Raw genomic sequence first — 23138 nt, forward strand, 5'->3', positions numbered from 1 at the left:
CTCTTTCATTCCTGGATCTGTTTCCATTGACCAATTTTTCTTCTGATTTTAGGGTGACTTTTTTTGCTTTTTCACATGTCTAGTGATTTTTGATGGAATGGTGGACATTGTAATTATATGTTTTTGAGTATCTGAATTTTGTTGTTTTCCTTCAAAGACTTTTGAATTTTGGTTTATGTGTTAGTTAAGTTGCAGATGAATCAGCCTGATGATTTTGAAGCTTGTTTTTGAACTTTGGGGAAGTTCTAGAGTCATCTTTACTGTTGAGTTAGGTTAGTCCTTCTACTAAGGTGTTTCTCTTCTGGGGTCTCTAGTAAATGCCCTAGGTGCTCAGCAAAGAGTCTTTATCCTGACTGGTCAAAACTTAATTGTTTCTTAACCCTGTGTGAGCTCTGGGAATTTTTCTGCTCACAGTTCCCCAATTGTTTTTCAGCTGAACTCTTGTAGTTTAACCCTACACATTTGTAGATTAGTGTTCAGCACAGACTCAAGAATACTCCTGTGCAGATTTATTGATCTCTTTGCCTGTGTAGTTGCTTCCTCTGGTACTTTGCCCCACAACTGCCAGGCACCTCAGCCTTCTTGAATACCACCTCTGTCTGTTCAATCCAGTTTGATTTCCCCTCCCTGTATCAAAATCCAGAAAGCCAAAGTGATAATAGGCTGCCTCATTTGATTCCTTTTCTCGGAGATCAGTCTCACTTGCCCTGTTTTCATTGTCTGAAGACAATTTTTTCATGTATTTTGTCCAGTTTTCTAAGTGTTTATAGCAGAAGGCCAAGTCTAGTACCAGTTACTCCAACATGACAAGAGCCCAAGAATTTTACTTTATTTTATTTTTAAAAAAGTTTTATTTATTTATTTATTTTTGGCTGTATTGGGTCTTCGTTGCTGTGCGCGGGCTTTCTCTAGTTGCGGAGAGCACGGGCTTCTCATCGTGGGGGCTTCTCTTGTTGCAGAGCACAGGCTCTAGGCGCGGGGGCTTCAGTAGTTGTGGCTCGTGGGCTCAGTAGTTGTGGCTCACGGGCTCTAGAGGGCAGGCTCAGTAGTTGTGGCGCAAGGGCTTAGTTGCTCCATGGCATGTGGGATCTCCCCAGACCAGGGCTCGAACCCGTGTCCCCTGCATTGGCAGGCGGATTCTTAACCACTGGGCCACCAGGGAAGCCCAGAATTTTACTTTAGGAAATAGTTTTCTAATTTTACTTTTGCATTTAAAGATATATAATATCTGCAATAACAATAACCGTTCCATCTTTTCCAATATTCATATTTTAATTATATTGCCTAATTCATTGGCTCGTAATTCCAGGACAATGTTAAATAATAGTATTGATATTTCCCTGGTATTTTTCCTTAAGGGTAGAAGGGAAGCATTTTAAAGAGATAATATCCAGAGTTAATGAAAGTGTTGGGGGAAAAGGGCACTGTCATTTCATGTTGGTAAAGATTTAAATTGATATAGTGTTTTGGGAAGGTAATCTGTCTGTACTCACTAAGCAACTCTACTTCTAGGAATCAAATTATTTCACAAGTGCTCAAGGATCTGTGTGCAAAGGTATTCATTGCAGCATTATTTATAATAGCAAAAAATTGTAAAGTCATGACCTACTACTGTGCTTCAGATTAGAATAGAGGAATTATTAGATTTTAACTGATAGGATATGATAGTAAAAGATTGGGTATTGATTTCATGCTTCTTTAGCAATATTCCCACATGTCCTGTTTCGGCAATTGTATGATATAACCTTGAGTATATTCTACCTCTGTTAGCATAGTATCCCTGGTTTGTCTGTATTCCAGAGACAATCCTTGGGCATATAAGAATTCAGCAAAAGCTGGATCTTTGGGCCTATAATGAGAATGTGAAGGCCCCAATCTCTAGCCAACTGCTTTAGTCTTTTTTATGAAGTAATTTCTGGGAAGTTTGGGATTTCAAAGCCTACTATTAGCTAGAACCTAGATTATTTTAAACATGAAAGAAATTTCATTATAGACATAACTCCTTGAGCACTAATTTATTATAGTGCTTTTCATCTCTGTATGTGTTCATATTTATAAATTTGATACAGTACTGAATTGTGGTTAATGCATTTAAAAAATAACCACTCAGCCAGTCAATACAGTTAGCGCTAAAGAGAGCTGATTTAGCAGATGGTATGTTCCTGAGTTTGAGGGGCCTCACTAATCTACTTGTGTTTCTATGCCACAGTCTCACTTTCTGTCATTATTTCATGTTCTGCCGAATGATTTTGACCCGTAATAACTTGTCACAAGTGTTAAAGCTAAAGTTACCGTAAGAGTACTAAACAAAAATACTACTTTGGATGTTAAAATCGATACTTTACAGTGGTTCAAACCAGGGAAACACTTTTAAAAAACTGATCAGTTGTTAATTAGAGATTGGTGGAAGACTTCTGACATCATGAAAGCTATCATAGGAATTACTGTAGCCTGAGAAGAAATGACTCACAACTATCTGAATGAACAAAGTTGGAAAATACTTTGCCTGGAGGCATACCAGGATTTCAGGGAATATGAAGGGAAAAAATAACTGCAAAATAGCAACACCAGAAACTATGCTTTAGTGATATGATGACCTTAATTGCACTGATTCTATTAACGTTCCCATTTATAGAAATATGTTCTCCCTGCTAAATAGAGTATTCATGAATGGGCTATCGCTGCAGGCTTGGAGAGTGTTACAAATTAGGAATAAATGACTCTTGGTCACACATGATAGAAATCCAACTTAAATTTAAGCAGAAAAGGAAATTTATTGGCTCACATAACTAAAAATCCAGAAGGAGCTTTGGTTTTAGGCACAGCTGGATTCAGGTATTAAAATAATATCATCAGGACTCTCTCTGAAACAGTTTTATCTAGTTTTCTTCTGTGTTAGCATCATTCTTAGGTGGGCTTTCCCAGTTGTTGAAGGTAACTTTTTGCAGTTCTAGGCTCATGCGATCCTTAAGGCCCATGCCCTTGTGTAGTGAGACCTTTATTCTCTAGCTTCCATAACACACTCAGACTGACGAGTCTAGTTCATATGTCCATGGAGTCAGGAAGGCAAAGGGATGAACAGCATCACCAAATTGTGGAAGGCAGTTCCCAAAAGAAAAAGAATCCTATGCTGAGGAAGAGAAAGGGGTCCTGTGCAGGCAAAGGATAACAGAGGTCCAACTGTAATTACAGAAATGGAAGGAGGCTCATGTAAAAAGTACACAGGAAATATTATGGGTGAAATGATTTGATGCCTGTGATTTTATTTTAAAATATTCTGGGGGGAAAATGGAGGCAGATACAAGACACAAAATTAGCAAAATCGATCAGTGTTAAAGCTGGGTAATAAATACACAAGTGTTCCATGTATTATCTGCTTTACTTTGGTGAGTGTTTAAAATTTTGCTTAAATAAGTTAATGACAAAAACAATGCACCAACAATAACAACAACAAAATAAACGCAGTTTCTATTGACTATGGTTGTTTGTAAGAAGTAAAAGTTAAGAGAGAAGCTGAGAGGGAAGATTATATCATTTGTCCAGAAGGGCAAGCCTCAGGATAGATCCTTTTTTTAGATTCATCTGTTTTAGGGACTAGAAATATTATCAGTCAGGGTCTCCTCAGGGAAACAAACCACTCTGGGCATTTCAAAGAGAAGAAGTTTAATATATGAAATTGCTTCCAAAAGTTTAAGAAGGGCTGGAATAGCAAAAGGAAAAAAAGGGGCCAGGGGAGCTAGAAGAACTTCAATCATAGGAACTTCCCTGGTGGTCCAGTGGGTGAGACTCTACGCTCCCAATGCAGAGGGCCCAGGTTCGATCGCTGGTCAGGGAACTAGATCCCGCATGCATGCTGCAACTAAGAGTCCACATGCCGCAACTAAGAAGTCTGTGTACCGCAACTAAGACCTGGAGCAGCCAAAATAAATTAAATAAATAAATGTTTAAAAACAACAACAAAAAAGAATTCCAATCATAGATCAGAAGCTGCTGTGCCCCTGAGCTGGAGCTCTCAAGTCTGTGCTGGCTGCTGTGCAGTTGGAGTTGCTGTCACAGTCGTTCTGGATCTGCCAGAGAGGGACCACTTCTATCAGAGAGGGAAAGTCCAAAGGCTGGAAAGTCTACTGGAGTCCAGAATCACCTGCTCCTGCTGCTACGCCAACAGCCAGCAGCCACCAGAAATTGCTGCATTTTCACTGCCCAAAGCAGGAAACTTTTTTCCTTTTACTGATCTCCTGTTGGTGCCTCCTACTGATAGACTCTAACAGGAAGCCAGCTGCAAGGATGGAAGCCTGGGAAATGTCATTTGCAGAATTCTAGTTACATCAGTAGAGAGTAGAGTAGAGCATGGCAGGTGTTGAACTGAGAGACAACAGGTAAATGACCAATATAGTCCACCCTCTTTGCCTACATGGCATCCACATATACCACTCTTCCCATATTTAAAATTCTAAACAAGTTCACGAGTCTGCTTTCCAGTATGCAACTATCCTTCATACAAAGAATGACACCATCATCGTTTCCCCAAAATGGGTGATGTTCATTCTTCTTTTAGGTCAGTCATGATCAAATTTAGTGGAAGCATGCAATGTTTCCCTGGTGGCAACATTCCTATTTTGAGAGATAAGACCTCTGTAGGGACAGAAAGCAAGAATTCTGTAAGTGGGCTATTAGAGGTAAAAGTGAAAGGAGGCACTGCCACTTTCATCCCTTGATTTCTAGAAGTGAGTATTCTAGTTATGGAAATAATAGCATCTATATTGGTCAGTGGCTAAAATTATATACCACATCCATTTGGATAGCACCCCAATCTCTCAGGGTATCATCTCTCTTACGGGGCCATAATGGAATATTCAGTTGATTATTCCACCATTTTATCAGGTAAGCTGCTTCTGGGTGATGGAGTATACAGCAAGCTTCATGGTGGCTAGGGAAAGAGGCTGCCTGACATCCACAGAACAGGTCATCTTGTCTGCCTGATCTCTGAGAGCCTCTTCTGCAATGGGTACCCTTTATTAAGCATTCACGTGAGACACTAACGTCTCTTACCCTGTGCCCATTCCAAGAGATATTTCCACCTGCCTCTTCCCGCCCCATGCCTTTTGGTCACCAGTTCTTCTGTCTGGTTCTTTCTAAATCCTTAACTGTTTGGCCAACTTGTTAGCCATTGTCCATGAATCAGGGTAAAATCTATACCTGTGTCTATCTCTTTCTCTATGCAGAGTGGGCAACCAGATGCTCACTGGGGAGACTTTCCTTCCCAAAATCTTTCAGGGACACTCCTGATGGGATTTGTGATGTTTCAACTATCCACTTCCAGCTGGTGCCGGCATATTGTGCAAAACCATCTCTAAATCGGCCTTAACTTTTTCTTCCTCAGTCAACTTGTTGTAGGGAACTCACTTTGGAACCATATGTGTGAGCTGAGGAAAGGCAGCAATTACACTTCATCTCCCATAGCATTGCCTTCAATAGGACTTCATCCTAAGCAAACACAGGTGATAAGGGAGGTAGGTAATCATAGTGCTACTACATCTCCATTTTCCATTGGCAGCAAGGCCATCACTCTGTTCAAGCTTAGGAGGTCTATTTCCTGGAACCTTTTCTGTCACCAAGATTATATAGTCCTATCCAGAAAATGGGAGTCATTCTAGATATTCCAGACAGAGATAATATAATACACGAAATTATTTTCCATAACATGTTACGGAAAAACCCAAATGAACTTTTTGGCCAACCCAATACAAGGGTGTGGGAAGGCCTAGAAGAGCACAAATGAGGATGGGGTCTAGAGGAACAAAAAGAAAGAAGGAAATGATACTCAGAGGTGACAAGCTGCTAATCACAAGGGCTTAGAGTCCACCTGCCCTTAAAGCTGAGCCCACAAGCATATACTGCTTGCTGGACCTTTGGAGACACAGTTTTAGATCTGCTGAAGAGTTGCCACCTCGATCAGAATTGGAACCACCAAAAAGATTCTGCATCTGCCTGAGCTGCTGTCCAGAATCCTCCCATCCTGCTACTATTAAAACAAACACCAGCAACTGTGAGAGCTAGAAGCTGGAAATTTCTCTCTTCCCCTGATCTTCTGATATCCATTATGACCCATTTAGCATATCCTACAGAAAGTTAACTGATGAAAGATCCTGGGTCATGAAGTTGCAGACTCTCAGCCCCAGACGCTACCCATCAGAACAGAGCAGAATACAAAAGGACAGTTGTTTGGCTTAAATAGGTAAACCATAGGTAAAAATGATCAGTACGGAAACCAAAATCTGTTGCCTTAGTTATGAAAGCCCTGCTTCCTGACAAGAGCAAAAAACAAACTTATTCAGCCATAGATGGGTAGGTTAAGGAAAAATGGCAACTTTTCCTGCCTGTCAATTGCTATAGTCTAGCAATGAAACAGTTTCACCAGTACAAATCCACTGAATATTTATTGAGTATCTACTATAGTTTAAGCTCAGCTTATGTTGTGATACTTTAATCTTGTGATTTGAGTGAAAAGTATAAATCAGAGTAGATTAAAAATCAGCTATACATTTTTGCATTTAACTACTGTAATTCTACCACATTTCCCCCATCCTCATCATTTTCACAAATAGTGATATTTTAGAGATCAAAGGCATCTGTAATGAGCTCCCATGTCACCTCCTTCTCTTAGATATCTGTACATTTTTTCACTCTCTCTTCCTGTTGCAAAGAGGGTACCCTCTTCTCCCACCCCTCCCTAATCCTTTCTAACAGTAACCATTTTAATGTGTTCTCAATCCCTTCCTGCTTCATCTGGAAGTTTATTTCTTCAGTTATTTTTTTTCTTTCTAAAATATTCAGATTCTTCTTCAGCCTTGACCCCACTTTCCTCCCTTATTCTCTTTCCCTTTACAGCAAAACTCTTTGAAAAGAGTTGTGTGTGCTTGTTTCTCTCATTCCATTCTCCCTTAAACCCACCCTAACACACACACCACCGATAAATCCCAGTGGTCAACTCTTAGTCCTCATCTTACCAAAACTAACAGAGTTGATCACCCCTTCTTCCCTGAAACACTTTCTTCACCTCCAGGATGTTTCTTCCTGTCTTTCTGGCTTTCCTCTCAGGTATCTTTTCTTGGTCCTCTTCATCTCTCTGTTCTCTAAATGTTGGACTGCCAAGGACTCGTCTCTGTTCTATGTAGCCTCCTCCTTTGGTAATCACATCTAATCTCATGACTGTAAATACCGTCTATATGCTGACGACTCCCAATTTTATATCCCCAGCCTGGACCTATTTCCTTAACTCTACTCATATATCCAGCTGCCCACTCTTTATTTCTTATTGGATAAATAACATGACATGTTAAACTTAGTATGTCCAAAATTGAGCTCCAGATACCAGCCCCCTACAACCTGTTTCTCTCCCAGTCTGTCCCATTTCAACAAATGGCAAGTCCCTTTTGCCAGTACTCAGGCCATAAAGCTTGAAGTCATCCTTGATTGTTCTCTTTCTCCTCCCTGCCATATGTGTGTTACCTAGATGTGTGTGTGTGTGTGTGTGTGAATTGCCTTTTCCCTTTTATTTATTGGAGTCTTTTCATTAAGCCCCTGGCACTCACTCTCAATCCTATCTTGAAATTATATTTTCAAGAGTTGGGCTTCCCTGGTGGCGCAGTGGTTGAGAATCTGCCTGCCAATGCAGGGGACACGGGTTCGAGCCCTGGTCTGGGAAGATCCCACATGCCGCGGAGCAACTAGGCCCGTGAGCCACAACTACTGAGCCTGCGCGTCTGGAGCTTGTGCTCCGCAACAAGAGAGGCCACGATAGTGAGAGGCCCGCGCACCGCGATGAAGAGTGGCCCCCACTTGCCGCAACTAGAGAAAGCCCTCACACAGAAACGAAGACCCAACACAGCCAAAAGTAAATAAATAAAAGTAACTACATTATAAATATAAAAGATTATTTTAAAAAAACCCAACAAACCCTATTAAAAAAAAAAAAAAAAGAGTATATAGCACTAGGAATTCAGCTGCCAACTTGGGGTATTTCACATTAGGGAAGAGTCGTGTGACTGCCCTTTGACGCAGTCCGTTGCTGAAGTCATTCCCCACAGCTCTCAGCCTTTTCAGAGGTCCTCTGTTGTTTCTTCTGCTTGTCACAGGCAGTGCTCAAGTCTCTGCAGTCAGGAGAAGGTAATTTTCCACTTTACTTGCACTGTTAACACCCCCCCCCACTCCCTATCACCTCTCAGTGAGGAGCCTGTTTAAATTTGTACCAAGTGACTGCGGTTTGCAGCTCTTGACAATGCAGACGCTCACTTCAAATGTCTACAAATTGCCTGGAAAGCAAATTCTTATTGAAACTTAAACTGAAAAAGAAAATCTGTTTCCCCCGCAAGGAATTAACTTTTTATTAAATCTTTTAAGAATAGAATTTGTGTTTATGTAACACTTTTATGTCTGAAAAAGAACTGGCAGTGACTTGGACATCAATTAATCTTTCCTCTATGAAGCCAACTTTGATTCCTTTCTGGGTTAAGAATGGATTTTAAAGAAAAGTTGCACTAATAGATGAAAGTTACCAAAGAATTCAGAATCTTCAGATATAACATAGATTGGGATTCTTTGGTTACGAGTTAAAAGGAAAGCCAACTCAAATTGGCTTAAGGAAAAGGACATGTATTGGCTCAAGTAACTGAAAAGTCCAAGGACAGATATAGCCTAAGCCATGACTGGGTCTAGGGCTGGGGTTAGCAAAAGGAGCCTGTGTCTGTTTTTGCAAATAAAGGTTTATTGGAACACAACCATGCCCATTCCTTCTCATATTGTCTAGATGCTTTTGTGCTCTGACTTGAGCAATATAGTGGTGAAGTTGAGTAGTTGTGAGAGAGATCTATGGCCCACTACGATGTGTGGGGTTTTCCCCCAAACCAAGCAATTCTCTCAACACTAACTCAACTCAATTCTGGTACTATCTACCTGGAGATAGCATCAGATTCCATAGGTTAAGAGCTCAATCCCACAAGACTGCCTCCATTTCAGATGCCAGTCACAAGTCAGGTTGTTACCTGTGCATCTGACCAACTGGTTTTAAAGGTTCCCAGGACCCCCTCCTTGATTAATTTGCTGAGTGGCTTACAGAACTCAGGAAGCCAGTTTACTTACTAGACTACTGGTTCATTACAGAGGGTATTAAAGGATATGAATCAACAGCTGGATGAAGAGATACATAGGGCAAGATGCTGAATCCAGGAGCTTCTTCTGTCCCTGTGGAGTTTAGGGCTGGCAAGTGGATGAGTTCTCTTTCACCAACCTGGAAGCTCAGAACCCTGTCCTTTTGGGTTTTTATGGAGGCTTCATTACATAGGCACAATTGATTAAATCATTGGCCATTGGTGATTGATTCAACCTCCAGCCTCTCTCTCCAGAGGTCATGAGGTGAGACTGAAAGTTCCAACCCTCTAATCTAATTAATCTAATCCACTGATTGGTTTCCCTGGCAACCTCCTCCAATCTTTAGGGGACTTCTGAAAGTCACCTTATTAACATAAACTCAGTTATGGTTGAAAGGGGCTTTTCATAATAACAAGATGTCCATTTCACCTTTATGGCTCTGATGCGATTTCAGGAACTGAGGACAAAAGGCCAAATATTATAACAAAAGATGTTCCCATTGCTCTTACTGCTTAGGAAATTCCAAGGGTTTGGGGAGCCGTGAGCCAGGAACCATGGACAAACTCCAAAATATATATTTATTATAAATCACATTCTCACACCCACAAGCCCTAAAATATTTCTTATCTGACCCTTTATAGACATGAATGACCGGGACTTCCCTGGGGGTCCAGTGGTTAAGACTCCACACTTCCAATGCAGGGGCTGCAGGTTCTTCCTGGTCGGGGAGCTAAGATCCCACATACCATGCTGCACAGCCATAAAACCTCTGGTCTAGGGAAAAATGATGTTGACAGGATCTGGCCTTTCTGTTTCTTTGCTCTGCTTTCCTCAATGTTGGTCCTTTCTCATGTAGGCTCTCTCCTCATGGTGGCAGAAAATCTACTATAGCTCCAGGCTCACATCCTCATAAGAGTGGTCTTCTTTTCTGGTCGTTCCAATAAAAAATGCTAAGATTTGCTTTGATTGAACCTCTTTTTCTGGCCTTGTTTGACATGTCCATCCCCAGACCAGTAACTGGCCATGGGAATGCAGTGCTCTGATTTGCCAGGTCTAGGTCACAAGTTGACCTCTGGAGTGATGAGTTGAGTCAGTATCTCCCAAACCATAAGAACGAAAGTGAAGGGGTGATCCTCTTAAGAAAAGTTGAGGAGTTATTACCAGAAAAAGGTACTGAGTGAGTAGGGGGAGTAATAGGAATAGAATAATGAATAAACAGAAGGGAAATTACATAACAGACTGGTAAACAAAAGCATCCACTGAAACAATTAGAGTAACAGCTTTTAAATAGCTACAGCTTCGGGACTTCCCTGGTGGTCCAGTGGCAAAGAATCTGCCTTACAATGCAGGGGACGGGGGTTCCATCCCTGGTCAGGGAACTAAGATCCCAAATGCCACAGGGCAACTAAGCCCGCATGTCACAACTACTGAGCTCACATGCCTCAACGAGAGAGCCCGCGTGCCACAGACTACAGAGCCCACGCGCCCTGGAGCCCGTGCGACACAACTAGAGAGAGAAAACCTGCACACCACAACTAGAGAGAAGCCCGCCTGCGGCAACTAGAGAGAAGCCCACGCACCGCGACGAAGAGCCCGCATGCCTCAACGAAGATCCCGAGTGCCACAATGAAGACCCGACGCAGCCAAAAATTAATAAATAATAAATAATATTTTTTAAAAATAATTAATTTTTTATTTATTTATGTATTTTTGGCTGCATTGGGTCTTTGTTGCTGCGCACGAGCTTTCTCTAGTTGCGGCGAGTGGGGGCTACTCTTGGTTGTGGTGCACAGGCTTCTCACTGTGGTAGCTTCTCTTGTTGTGGAGCACGGGCTCTAGGCTTGCGGGCTTCAGTAGTTGTGGCACATGGGCTTAGTTGCTCCGCAGCATGTGGGATTTTCCTGGACCAGGGATTGAACCTGTGTCCCCTCCATTGGCAGACAGATTCTTAACGACTGCGCCACCAGAGAAGTCCTAAATATCATTCTTTTTTTGTTTTTCCAATCCCAATCGCCCAATTCAGCACACCGCCATCCCCACCCCACCGCGGTTTTCCCCCCTTGGTGTCCATACGTTTGTTCTCTACATCTGTGTCTCAACTTCTGCCCTGCAACCCGGTTCATCCGTACCATTTTTCTAGGTTCCACATACATGCGTTAATATACGATATTTGTTGTTCTCTTTCTGACTTACTTCACTCTGTATGACAGTCTCTAGATCCATCCACATCTCAACAAATGACTCAATTTCGTTCCTTTTTATGGCTGAGTAATATTCCATTGTATATATGTACCACATCTTCTTTATCCATTCGTCTGTCGATGGGCATTTAGGTTGCTTCCATGACCTGGCTATTGTAAATAGTGCTGCAATGAACATTCGGGTGCATGTGTCTTTTTGAATTACAGTTTTCTCTGGGTATATGCCCAGTAGTGGGATTGCTGGGTCATATGGTAATTCTATTTTTAGTTTTTTAAGGAACCTCCATACTGTTCTCCATAGTGGCTGTATCAATTTACATTCCCACCAACAGTGCAAGAGGGTTCCCTTTTCTCCACACCCTCTCCAGCATTTGTTGTTTGTAGATTTTCTGATGATGCCCATTCTAACTGGTGTGAGGTGATACCTCATTGTAGTTTTGATTTGCATTTCTCTAATAATTAGTGATGTTGAGCATCTTTTCATGTGCTTCGTGGCTGTCTGTATGTCTTCTTTGGAGAAATGTCTATTTAGGTCTTCTGCCCATTTTTGGATTGGGGTGTTTGTTTCTTTAATATTGAGCTGAATGAGCTGTTTATATAATTTGGAGATTAATCCTTTGTCCGTTGATTCATTTGCAAATATTTTCTCCCATTCTGAGGGTTGTCTTTTCGTCTTGTTTATGGTTTCCTTTGCTGTGCAAAAGCTTTGAAGTTTCTTTAGGTCCCATTTGTTTATTTTTGTTTTTATTTCCATTACTCTAGGAGGTGGATCAAAAAAGATCATTCTGTGATTTATGTCAAAGAGTGTTCTTCCTATGTTTTCCTCTAAGAGTTTTATAGTGTCCAGTCTTACATTTAGGTCTTTAATCCATTTTGAGTTTATTTTTGTGTATGGTGTTAGGGAGTATTCTAGTTTCATTCTTTTACACGTAGCTGTCCAGTTTTCCCAGCACCACTTATTGAAGAGACTGTCTTTTCTCCATTGTATATCTTTGCCTCCTTTGTCATAGATTAGTTGACCATAGATGTGTGGGTTTATCTCTGGGTTTTCTATCTTGTTCCATTGATCTATGTTTCTGTTTTTGTGCCAGTACTATATTGTCTTGATTACTGTAGCTTTGTAGTATAGTCTGAAGTCAGGGAGTCTGATTCCTCCAGCTCCGTTTTTTTCCCTCAAGACTGCTTTGGCTATTCGGGGTCTTTTGTGTCTCCATACAAATTTTAAGATGACTTGTTCTAGTTCTGTAAAAAATGCCATTGGTAATTTGATAGGGATTGCATTGAATCTGTAGATTGCTTTGGGTAGTATAGTCATTTTCACAATATTGATTCTTCCAATCCAAGAACATGGTATATCTCTCCATCTGTTGGTATCATCTTTAATTTCTTTCATCAGTGTCTTATAGTTTTCTGCATACAGGTCTTTTGTCTCCCTAGGTAGGTTTATTCCTAGGTATTTTATTCTTTTTGTTGCAATGGTAAATGGGAGTGTTTCCATAATTTCTCTTTCAGATTTTTCATCATTAGTGTATAGGAATGCAAGAGATTTCTGTGCATTAATTTTGTATCCTGCAACTTTACCAAATTCATTGATTAGCTCTAGTAGTTTTCTGGTGGCATTTTTAGGATTCTCTATGTATAGTATCATGTCATCTGCAAACAGTGACAGTTTTACTTCTTCTTTTCCAATTTGTATTCCTTTTATTTCTTTTTCTTCTCTGATTGCTGTGGCTAGGACTTCCAAAACTATGTTGAATAATAGTGGTGAGAGTGGACATCCTTGCCTCATTCCTGATCTTAGAGGAAATGCTTTCAGTTTTTCACCATTGAGAATGATGTTTGCTGTGGGTTTGTCATATATGGCCTTTATTATGTTGAGGTAGGTTCCCTCTATGCCCACTTTCTGGAGAGTTTTTATCATAAATGGGTGTTGAATTTTGTCAAAAGCTTTTTCTGCATCTATAGAGATGATCATATGGTTTTTATTCTTCAATTTGTTAATATGATGTATCACATTGATTGATTTGCGTATATTGAAGAATCCTTGCATCCCTTGGATAAATCCCACTTGATCATGGTGTATGATCCTTTTAATCTGTTGTTGGATTCTGTTTGCTAGTATTTTGTTGAGGATTTTTGCATCTATATTCATCAGTGATATTGGCCTGTAATTTTCTTTTATTGTAGTATCTTTGTCTGGTTTTGGTATCAGGGTGATGGTGGCCTCATAGAATGAGTTTGGGAGTGTTCCTTCCTCTGCAATTTTTGGAAAAGTTTGAGAAGGATGGGTGTTAGCTCTTCTCTAAATGTTTGATAGAATTCACCTGTGAAGCCATCTGGTCCTGGACTTTTGTTTGTTGGAAGATTTTTAATCACAGTTTCAATTTCATTACTTGTGATTGGTCTGTTCATATTTTCTGTTTCTTCCTGGTTCAGTCTTGGAAGGTTATACCTTTCTGAGAATTTGTCCATTTCTTCCAGGTTTTCCATTTTATTGGCATAGAGTTGCTTGTAGTAGTCTCTTAGGATGCTTTGTATTTCTGCGGTGTCTGTTGTAACTTCTCCTTTTTCATTTCTAATTTTATTGATTTGAGTCCTCTCCCTCTTTTTCTTGATGAATCTGGCTAATGGCTGATCAATTTTGTTTATCTTCTCTAAGAACCAGCTTTGAGTTTTATTGATCTTTGCTATTGTTTTCTTTGTTTCTATTTCATTTATTTCTGCTCTGATCTTTATGATTTCTTTCCTTCTGCTAACTTTGGGTTTTGTTTATTCTTCTTTCTCTAGTTCCTTTAGGTGTAAGGTTAGATTGTTTACTTGAGATTTTTCTTGTTTCTTTAGGTAGGCTTGTATAGCTATAAACTTCCCTCTTAGAACTGCTTTTGCTGCTTCCCATAGGTTTTGGGTCGTCGTATTTTCATTGTCATTTGTCTCCAGGTATTTTTTGATTTCCTCTTTGATTTCTTTAGTGATCTCTTGATTATTTAGTAACGTATTGTTTAGCCTCCATGTGTTTGTGCTTTTCACGTTTTTTTCCCTGTAATTCATTTCTAATCTCATAGCGTTGTGGTCAGAAAAGATGCTTGATATGATTTCAATTTTCTTAAATTTACTGAGGCTTGGTTTGTGACCCAAGATGTGATCTATCCTGGAAAATGTTCTGTGCGCACTTGAGAAGAAAGTGTAATCTGCTGTTTTTGGATGGAATGTCCTATAAATATCAATTAAATCTATCTGATCTATTGTGTCATTTAAAGCTTCTGTTTCCTTATTTATTTTCATTTTGGATGATCTGTCCATTGGTGTAAGTGAGGTGTTAAAGTCCCCCACTATTATTGTGTTACTGTTGATTTCCTCTTTTATAGCTGTTAGCAGTTGCCTTATGTATTGAGGTGCTCCTATGTTGGGTGCATATATATTTATAATTGTTATATCTTCTTCTTGGATTGGTCCCTTGATCATTATGTAGTGTCCTTCCTTGTCTCTTGTAACATTCTTTATTTTAAAGTCTATTTTATCTGATATGAGTATAGCTACTCCAGCTTTCTTTTGATTTCCATTTGCATGGAATATCTTTTTCCATCCCCTCACTTTCAGTCTGTATGTGTCCCTAGGTCTGAAGTGGGTCTCTTGTAGACATCATATATATGGGTCTTGTTTTTGTATCCATTCAGCAAGCCTGTGTCTTTTGGTTGGAGCATTTAATCCATTCATGTTTAAGGTAATTATCGACATGTATGTTCCTATGACCATTTTCTTAATTGTTTTGTGTTTGTTTTTGTAGGTCCTTTTCTTTTGTGTTTCCCACTTAGAGAAGTTCCTTTAGCATTTGTTGTAGAGCTGGTTTGGTGGTGCTGAATTCTCTTAGCTTTTGCTTGTCTGTAAAGCTTTTGATTTCTCCATCAAATCTAAATGAGATCCTTGCTGGGTAGAGTAATCTTGGTTGTAGGTTCTTCCCTTTCATCACTTTAAGTATATCATGCCACTCCCTTCTGGCTTGTAGAGTATCTGCTGAGAAATCAGCTGTTAACCTTATGGGAGTTCCCTTGTATGCTATTTGTCATTTTTCCCTTGCTGCTTTCAATAATTTTTCTTTGTCTTTAATTTTTGCCAATTTGATTACTATGTGTCTCAGCATGTTTCTCCTTGGGTTTATCCTGTATGGGACTCTCTGCACTTCCTGGACTTGGGTGGCTATTTCCTTTCCCATGTTAGGGAAGTTTTCGACTATAATCTCTTCAAATATTTTCTCTGGTCCTTTCTCTCTCTCTTCTCCTTCTGGGATCCCTATAATGCGAATCTTGTTGTGTTTAATGTTGTCCCAGAGGTCTCAGGCTGTCTTCATTTCTTTTCATTCTTTTTTCTTTAGTCTGTTCCACAGCAGTGAATTCCACCATTCTGTCTTCCAGGTCACTTATCCGTTCTTCTGCCTCAGTTATTCTGCTATTGATTCCTTCTAGTGTAGTTTTCATTTCAGTTATTGTATTGGTCATCTCTGTTTGTTTGTTCTTTAATTCTTCTAGGTCTTTGTTAAACATTTCTTGCATCTTCTCGATCTTTGCCTCCATTCTTATTCCGAGGTCCTGGATCATCTTCACTATCATTATTCTGAATTCTTTTTCTGGAAGGTTGCCTATCTCCACTTCATTTAGTTGTTTTTCTGGGGTTTTATCTTGTTCCTTCATCTGGTATATAGCCCTCTGCCTTTTCATCTTGTCTATCTTTCTGTGAATGTGGTTTTTGTTCCACAGGCTGCAGGATTGTAGTTTTTCTTGCTCCTGCTCCTAAATATCATTCTTAGTGGTAAAATTTTAGCAGCATTTCCATTCAGCTGATGAAGCCTGCTATCCCATTCACTATACCAATGAAACCTATGAGCAACAGAAATAAATCTAACAAAAAACATGCAAGATCTTAAAGAAAATAAGGGAACATAACTGAAGAATATGAAAGAAGACCTAACTGAGTGGCGAATTATACCATATTCATGGATGATAAGGCTCAATATTATAAAGATGTTTGTTCTCCCATAAATTAATCTATAAATTCAATTCCAGAAAAAAATCCCTATAGGATATTTTTAAAGTGAAACTTGATAAGCTTATCCTAATTTTTATATAGAAGAACAAAGAGACAATCAGAATTTTTAAAAATTATTTATTTATTTATTTTGGCTGCACCAGGTCTTAGCTGCAGCACACAGGATCTTCGTTGCGGTGTGCGAGATCTTTAGTTGCAGCATGTGAACTCTTAGTTGTGGCATGCATGTGGCATCTAGTTCCCCAACCAGAGATCGAAGCTGGGCCCCCTGAATTGGGAGCATGGAGTCTTACCCACTGGACCACCAGGGAAGTCCCCAGAATTTTTTTTTTAATGTTATTTGAAGAAGACCTAGGTGGGGGAACTCATTTTAGAGATTTAGTAATTAAAGCTGTGACGTATTGGTGCAGAGAGATAGACAAATTAAACTGAACAGACAGCTCAGAAATAGATCCATGAATTTATGGAAACTAGATGTATAACAGAGGTAGCATTACAGATTAGTGGGGAAAGGATTTGCTGTTCAATAAGCAGTGCCAGAAAGATTGATTATCTCTATGAAAAAAAATTAGAATACCATATGCAAAATCAATAGTAGATTAAAGCCCTAAAAGAGAAAAACAGAACTTTAAAAAATATCCTTATGTCCTTGAGATAGTGATTTCTTAAACAAGATAGAGAAAACACTTTAAGAGATTGATAAATTTGACTGTATTAAAACTGAAAGCTGCTTTTTAATGAAAACTACCTTTAATGGAGTTAAAAAGACAAACCACAGATGAGAGAAGATATCTGCAAGGCATATAACTGATAAAGGATTAGTATGTTGGATATATAAAGGATACCTATAAATCAATAAGAAAAAGATAACCCAGTTTTACAAATAAGAAAGGATATTGTATAGATAGCATTATTGGCCCCAGTTCATTACCCCCTACCAACATTCACACACTTTGTTGTATGACTTTGCAGTTCTTCTCACTAACAGACCAGAGGATATTTCTTCTCCCCATGACTTTAGATTTGGCCATGTGATTTGCTTTGGTCTATTAGAATATGTGACAGTGTGGCAGTTACAAGCCTAAGCCTTAAAAGACCTCATGTATTTCCACTTGGGCTTTTATACTTCAGCCATTGTCATGAGAGGAAATTGTCCGGGCTGGCCCACTATTCCCAGGAGGAAGATGTAAGACCATGTAATAACATAGCCACTTCAGACAAGCTGCCCCATCCAACCCAAAGGCACTAAGCTAAATAAATACTATTGTATAACATTGTTTTTGTGGTTAGTTGTTATTCAGTGTTACTTGACAACATTGTAATGAGCAAGGAAATTCACTTAATCATGGTCAACAAACATTAAAAGTTGTTCAGTCCATACAGATAAAAACAATAGCATACCATTGCATATCCATAAGATTGGCAAAATTTAAAAGTCTGATAATATTAAGTGTTGGCAAAAATTGAGAAGTAGAAATAGATATATACCATTAGTGGGAGTGCACACCTAAAAAGTAGGTGACATGATTCTGGCCATTGAGTTGCAAGTGTCAGTCCCCTGGATGTGGCATCTGGAAGAACTATATTTTTTCCTGATAAAAAAGAAGATAAACCGGGCTGGTAATTGCCTTTTGTCTTTTTGTCTTCTTCCTGCCATTGAGTTGCAAGTGTCAGTCCCCTGGATGTGGCATCTGGAAGAACTTTTTTTTTTTTTCTGATAAAAAAGAAGATAGACTGGGCTGGTAGTTGCCTTTTGTCTTTTTGTCTTCTTCCTGCCAGGAATATGGACATGAGACTGCAGATGGGGCACTCATCTTGCAGCATGAGGTGTTTTAATTTCATTACTTATATTTTTCATATATTAAATTCATTTGATTCCTCTTCAAACCTACCTCTTCTTTTTTTTCCCTTTTCTTATGGATAATAATAAAAGGAGAATAGCTAAAATTTGTGAAGTACTTACTACATGCCAAACACTGTTTTGAGTGGTATATGTACATCAACTCATTAAATCCTCACAATAATCCTATGAAATAAGTGCTATTTTTGGTTCCACTTTACAGTTAAGGAAACAGCAATACAAAGGTTAAATACATTGCCCAGGTTCACACAGCTAGTTAAGTGATAGAGCTAGAATTCCAATCAGGCTACCTGGTTCTAGTGTCTGTGCTTATAACTATGTGCTAGTCTACATCACCTTTTATCTTTGATCATTTTAAACATACTTATTTAATAGCCTATTAGATTTTTGTACTATTTTTCTCAAATTCTTGAGGTTCTAATTCCCTGCTTGTTATGCCTGCTGATTCTTCTTTATAAAGAACAATTTCCTTGTGTCTTTTAATATTTTTGACTCATTCATTCAACAGCATTGATTGAGCAGCTATTGTTTGCTCAAGTGCTGTTCAAGGAGCTGGGAATATATAAGTAAACAAAACAGGCAAACTCTGCTCTCTTGGACCTTAAATTCTAGTAGGAGAAAACAAAGAGTAAACGAGTAAGGGGACAGAGAGTGGGAGGAGGTTCTTACATGGAATGGTAAAGGGGGCTTCCCTGGTGGTGCAGTGGTTAAGAATCCACCTGCCAATGCAGGGGACACGGGTTTGAGCCCTGGTCTGGGAAGATCCCACATGCCACGGAGCAACTAAGCCCATGCACCACAACTACTGAGCCTGCGCTCTAGAGCCTGTGCTCCACAACAAGAGAAGCCACTGCAATAAGCCTGCGCACTGCAACGAAGAGTAGCCCCCTCTTGCCTCAACTAGAGAAAGCCTGCGCACATCAATGAAGACCCAACGCAGCCAAAAATTAACTAATTAATTAATTTAAAAAGAATGGTAAAGGAAAGCCTTTATTTAAATTAATTTATTTTAATTAATTGATTTTTAAAAAAAAGAATGGTAAAGGGAGAAGAAATCTTCTCCCTTCATTCTTCACCTGGCTAATGGTTAAGGAAATGGTAAAGGATAAGGTGACATTTGAGCAGAGACCTAGAAAATGTGAGAATGTGAGCTATGTGTATATCTGGAGGAAGCATTTCCAAGCAGAAGGCATAGCAAGTACAAGGCTGCATGACAGGAACATGCCTTGAATGTTTGGGAACAAGCAGAGGTCTTTGGAGCTGGATTGCAGTGTGTGAGGGGTAGAGCAGAAGAGATGCGGGAAGAGAGGTACCAGGAGGGGCAGGATGCAGATGGTGTAGGTCATGAGAAGAACTTTGGGGTTGGGTGGGGAACCTTTCTTTGGAGGGTTTTGTGCAGAGAGGTAACATGATTTCACTCGTGTTTCAGAAGCGTCACCATGGCTGCTGTATTCAGACTAGACTGAAGTTGCAAGGAGACTAATTAGGAGGCTGTTGATAATAGGTGATGGAGTGAAGTGGTAACAGCAGTAGCACAGAAGTGGTAGGATTTTGGATTTGTTTTGAAGGTAAAGCTGACAGCACACAGTCAAAGATGACTCTTCATGTTTTTGGTCTAAATAAGTGGAATGGAGTTACCATTTCCTGAGATGGATAAGACTGTAGGAAAGGCAGGTTTAAGATGAGGATGAATTAAGAGTGGTTTGGGATCTGTTGAGCTCAGGATGCCTATTAAACATCTAAGTGGAGATGCAGATAAACATAATTTGAGTCTGAGGTTCAGGGAAGAGGTCAGGGGCTAGATATGTAAAATGGTATTTAAAGCTATGAGACTGGATGGGCTCACCTAGGGAATGATATAAGTAGAGGAAAGGTCTGAGCCCTGAGGCCTGGGACATTCCAGCTGTAGGGGAGAAGAAATTTTCCTTGACCTTCTTCCAGGCTGTGTCTTAAAATCAAACTAACAGATTAGCAGGAGAAATGCATACAAATTTACTCAATATAAATTTTACATGACACAGAAGGCTTCATAAAGAAATGAAGGCCCGAAGAGACAGACCTGAGTATTTTTATGCTAGGCTTGGTGAAGAGTGGAGAGTCGTGGAAGAATGTGGTAGAATAAGGAGTAAGAGGTAAGGTTAGAAAACTGGGGCACACCCAGCAAAGCCTGTTTGTTCAGAGTCTTCTCAGCGTCCCTTTGTCTTCTGAGATAAGGAGGCTCCTTTCCTCTGGGTGTAGGGTGGACACCTCTCACCTGAGGGTTTTGTGATCTGTTGCAGCGGAAAAGGGAGGGGGTGTCAGAGTGACCTTCCTGCTTCTGCTGTTTACGCAGACTCCTTCCGTTCAAAATATTCAATATGCCAAGGTGCCATCTTGGGGGGTAGCATGTCCTGAATCCCAAAGCACTTAGAGCTTAGACAAGGAAGAGCCAGGAGAGGAGACTGAGGAGTGAGCAATAGGAGAAGAACCATGAAGGAGTGGTGTCCTGGCAGCCAAGTAAGTGCAAAGTGTTTCAGGATGAAAAGAGTGATCCACTGTGTCAGTAAAATGAGGACAAAGAAGTGACCATTGGATTTGACAACATGCAGGTTACTAATGATCTTTCAAAAAATGGGTTTTGATGGATGGGGATGGAAACCTGATTAGAATGGGAGAGGTGAATATAGCAAATGAAAAAACCAAGACAAGAAACTCTTTCAATGAACTCTGTGTAAAGGGAGCAGAGAAATGGAGTAGTAGCCAGAAATAGATGTGAAATCAAGGGGAGTTTTTACGATAGGCCATATTAGACATCATGGTGGTACAATATTGGAAATGATCCACTCTGTACAGAGACGGGAATGACTGAGTTCAGTTTAAGCAGAGCTTATTTCCCACCTGGCCTGGGTTCTGAGAGCTTCCCTCCTGAGCAGTTTGACATTTGCTTCTGCAAGGTGTCCCCACAGACACCACCAGCCCAGGACTAATTCTCATGTTAATTTTTCAGTTTGAGGTTTCCCACACCAAGCAGGTAAAATAAATTTGGATTCCAGAACCTCACAAAGCACAACCTTGGGTTTGATATCTCACCTAGGGATTTTTTTCTTCCCAACCAAGGCCCTGCAAAGACAAACTTTCTTTGCCTTTTCCCTGGACTTCAGGGCAAAGTTTACTAGTCCTTTTTCATTACGGTTGAATCCTTAGAGAGTTCCAATTTCTGTTACTGATAAAAACCGGAGCCCATGTTGCTGCCCCAGCAGCTCAGCCATACATGTTTAAAGCTTTGGCTATATTTTAACCAGCATCTCTAGAGATTTGTGACAGCAAAGTTTCAGCACTTTCTAGACCACCATTTTGCTGGAATCAGAAATCTTCTCCCTTCATTCTTCACCTGGCTAATTCCTAGTCGCCTTTGAGGTCTCAGCTTAAATGTGACTTCTTGGAGAGGTATTCCCTAACCCTCTCCATCCCAATCTAAACTAGTTCACCTTTTTATACTAAGAGCACGCTCCTTGTGTCTTAGCACTTAACTTGTCATTTATAACTTCATATGAGTATTTGTTTCAAGCTGGTACCCATCTAGATTAAAAACTACATGGAGGCAAGAATCAAGCCTGTTTAGTTCACCATATATAGCAGAAGGCCTGATTTATAGAAGATGCTCAATCAGGTTCGGTGACTGAACAAATAATTGTCTAAAAATCTAGTAACTAACTAAGAGTAGAGTCTTACATGATATCCTGAAACCCATTATCTTCTGTGTCTTGGAGACGATATTCTCTAAGGAGAAAGTGTTTTTAATGGAAAAAGGACAGAGGTTTCTGACAGTCATTTTACTTGGCTCAGAGAAGCAGTGTTACTCCGATTTTGGTAACCACTGTGTCTTTTCCTCTTTAGAATGGAGATCTCCTCTCATCAGTCTCACCTCCTGCAACAACTGAATGAGCAGCGCAGGCAGGATGTATTTTGTGACTGCAGTATTCTGGTTGAAGGAAAGGTCTTTAAAGCCCATCGAAATGTATTATTTGCTAGTAGCGGCTACTTTAAAATGCTTCTTTCCCAGAACTCCAAGGAGACAAGTCAGCCAACCACAGCGACATTTCAGGCTTTCTCCCCTGACACTTTTACAGTTATCCTGGACTTTGTCTATTCCGGCAAGCTCTCTCTCACAGGTCAGAATGTCATAGAAGTGATGTCCGCTGCTAGCTTCCTTCAGATGACTGATGTCATTAGTGTATGTAAGACCTTTATTAAATCTTCATTAGACATTAGTGAAAAAGAAAAGGATCGCTATTTCAGCCTTTCGGATAAAAATGCCAGCTGTGATGGTATAGAACGCTCCTCTTTTTATAGCGGCGGCTGGCAAGATGAAAGCAGTTCTCCACATTCTCACCTAAGCCCAGATCAAGGAACAGGTATAAGTGGGAAATCTTGGAGTAAATATAATTACCATCCAGCCTCCCAAAGGAATACTCAACAGCCTCTGGCCAAGCATGAACAAAGGAAAGATTCCATTAAAAAATCCAAACATTTGAGGTTGTCACAGCCTTCTGAAATGGCTCATTATAAGTCAAGCAAACGAGAAGCACGAACATCTGATTCTTCCAGCCACATTTCGCAATCTGAAGAACAGGCACAAATGGATGCGGAAATGGACTCTACTCCTGTTGGCTATCAGTATGGTCAAGGATCTGATGTCACATCAAGAAGTTTTCCAGGTACCCAGAAAGAGAATCAGTCCCCTCAATCAGGTTCCAAGACTCTGATGTAAATCAATCCTATCTCAACATGCCCTTACTTTTAGGTGTTATGGGCAGTTGAAACAAGTGATTTTTTTTAAGTCATACTTCTCTCTAATGAAATCTATGCATAAAACACAAATTTTAAAAATTATAATACTGGATAAATTT

The 23138-nt window shown here is 39.9% G+C and overlaps 2 protein-coding genes across 3 annotated transcripts in view; one reads left to right on the forward strand and one right to left on the reverse strand.

The window, feature by feature from the left end:
- The window catches only part of ZBTB8A (zinc finger and BTB domain containing 8A), a 58455-nt gene that overhangs the window by 22775 nt on the left and 12542 nt on the right, over window positions 1–23138 (forward strand). The window contains exon 3 of the mRNA XM_007182461.2: window positions 22126–22946. Coding sequence (XP_007182523.1) covers window positions 22127–22946 — 820 coding nt within the window. The 5' untranslated portion in view covers window position 22126. The remainder of the gene's footprint in view (window positions 1–22125; window positions 22947–23138) is intronic.
- The window catches only part of ZBTB8OS (zinc finger and BTB domain containing 8 opposite strand), a 77914-nt gene that overhangs the window by 19372 nt on the left and 35404 nt on the right, over window positions 1–23138 (reverse strand). The window contains exon 7 of one of the 2 annotated variants that reach the window (XM_057557478.1): window positions 3665–3909. The exons of the other annotated variant lie outside the window; for it this stretch is intronic. Coding sequence (XP_057413461.1) covers window positions 3748–3909 — 162 coding nt within the window. The 3' untranslated portion in view covers window positions 3665–3747. Of the gene's footprint in view, window positions 1–3664; window positions 3910–23138 lie in introns of those variants that run through there. 2 annotated transcript variants of the gene reach the window in all.

The sequence above is a fragment of the Balaenoptera acutorostrata genome, chromosome 1 (genome assembly GCF_949987535.1).
Source record: "Balaenoptera acutorostrata chromosome 1, mBalAcu1.1, whole genome shotgun sequence".
NCBI classification, from domain to species: Eukaryota; Metazoa; Chordata; class Mammalia; order Artiodactyla; family Balaenopteridae; genus Balaenoptera; species Balaenoptera acutorostrata.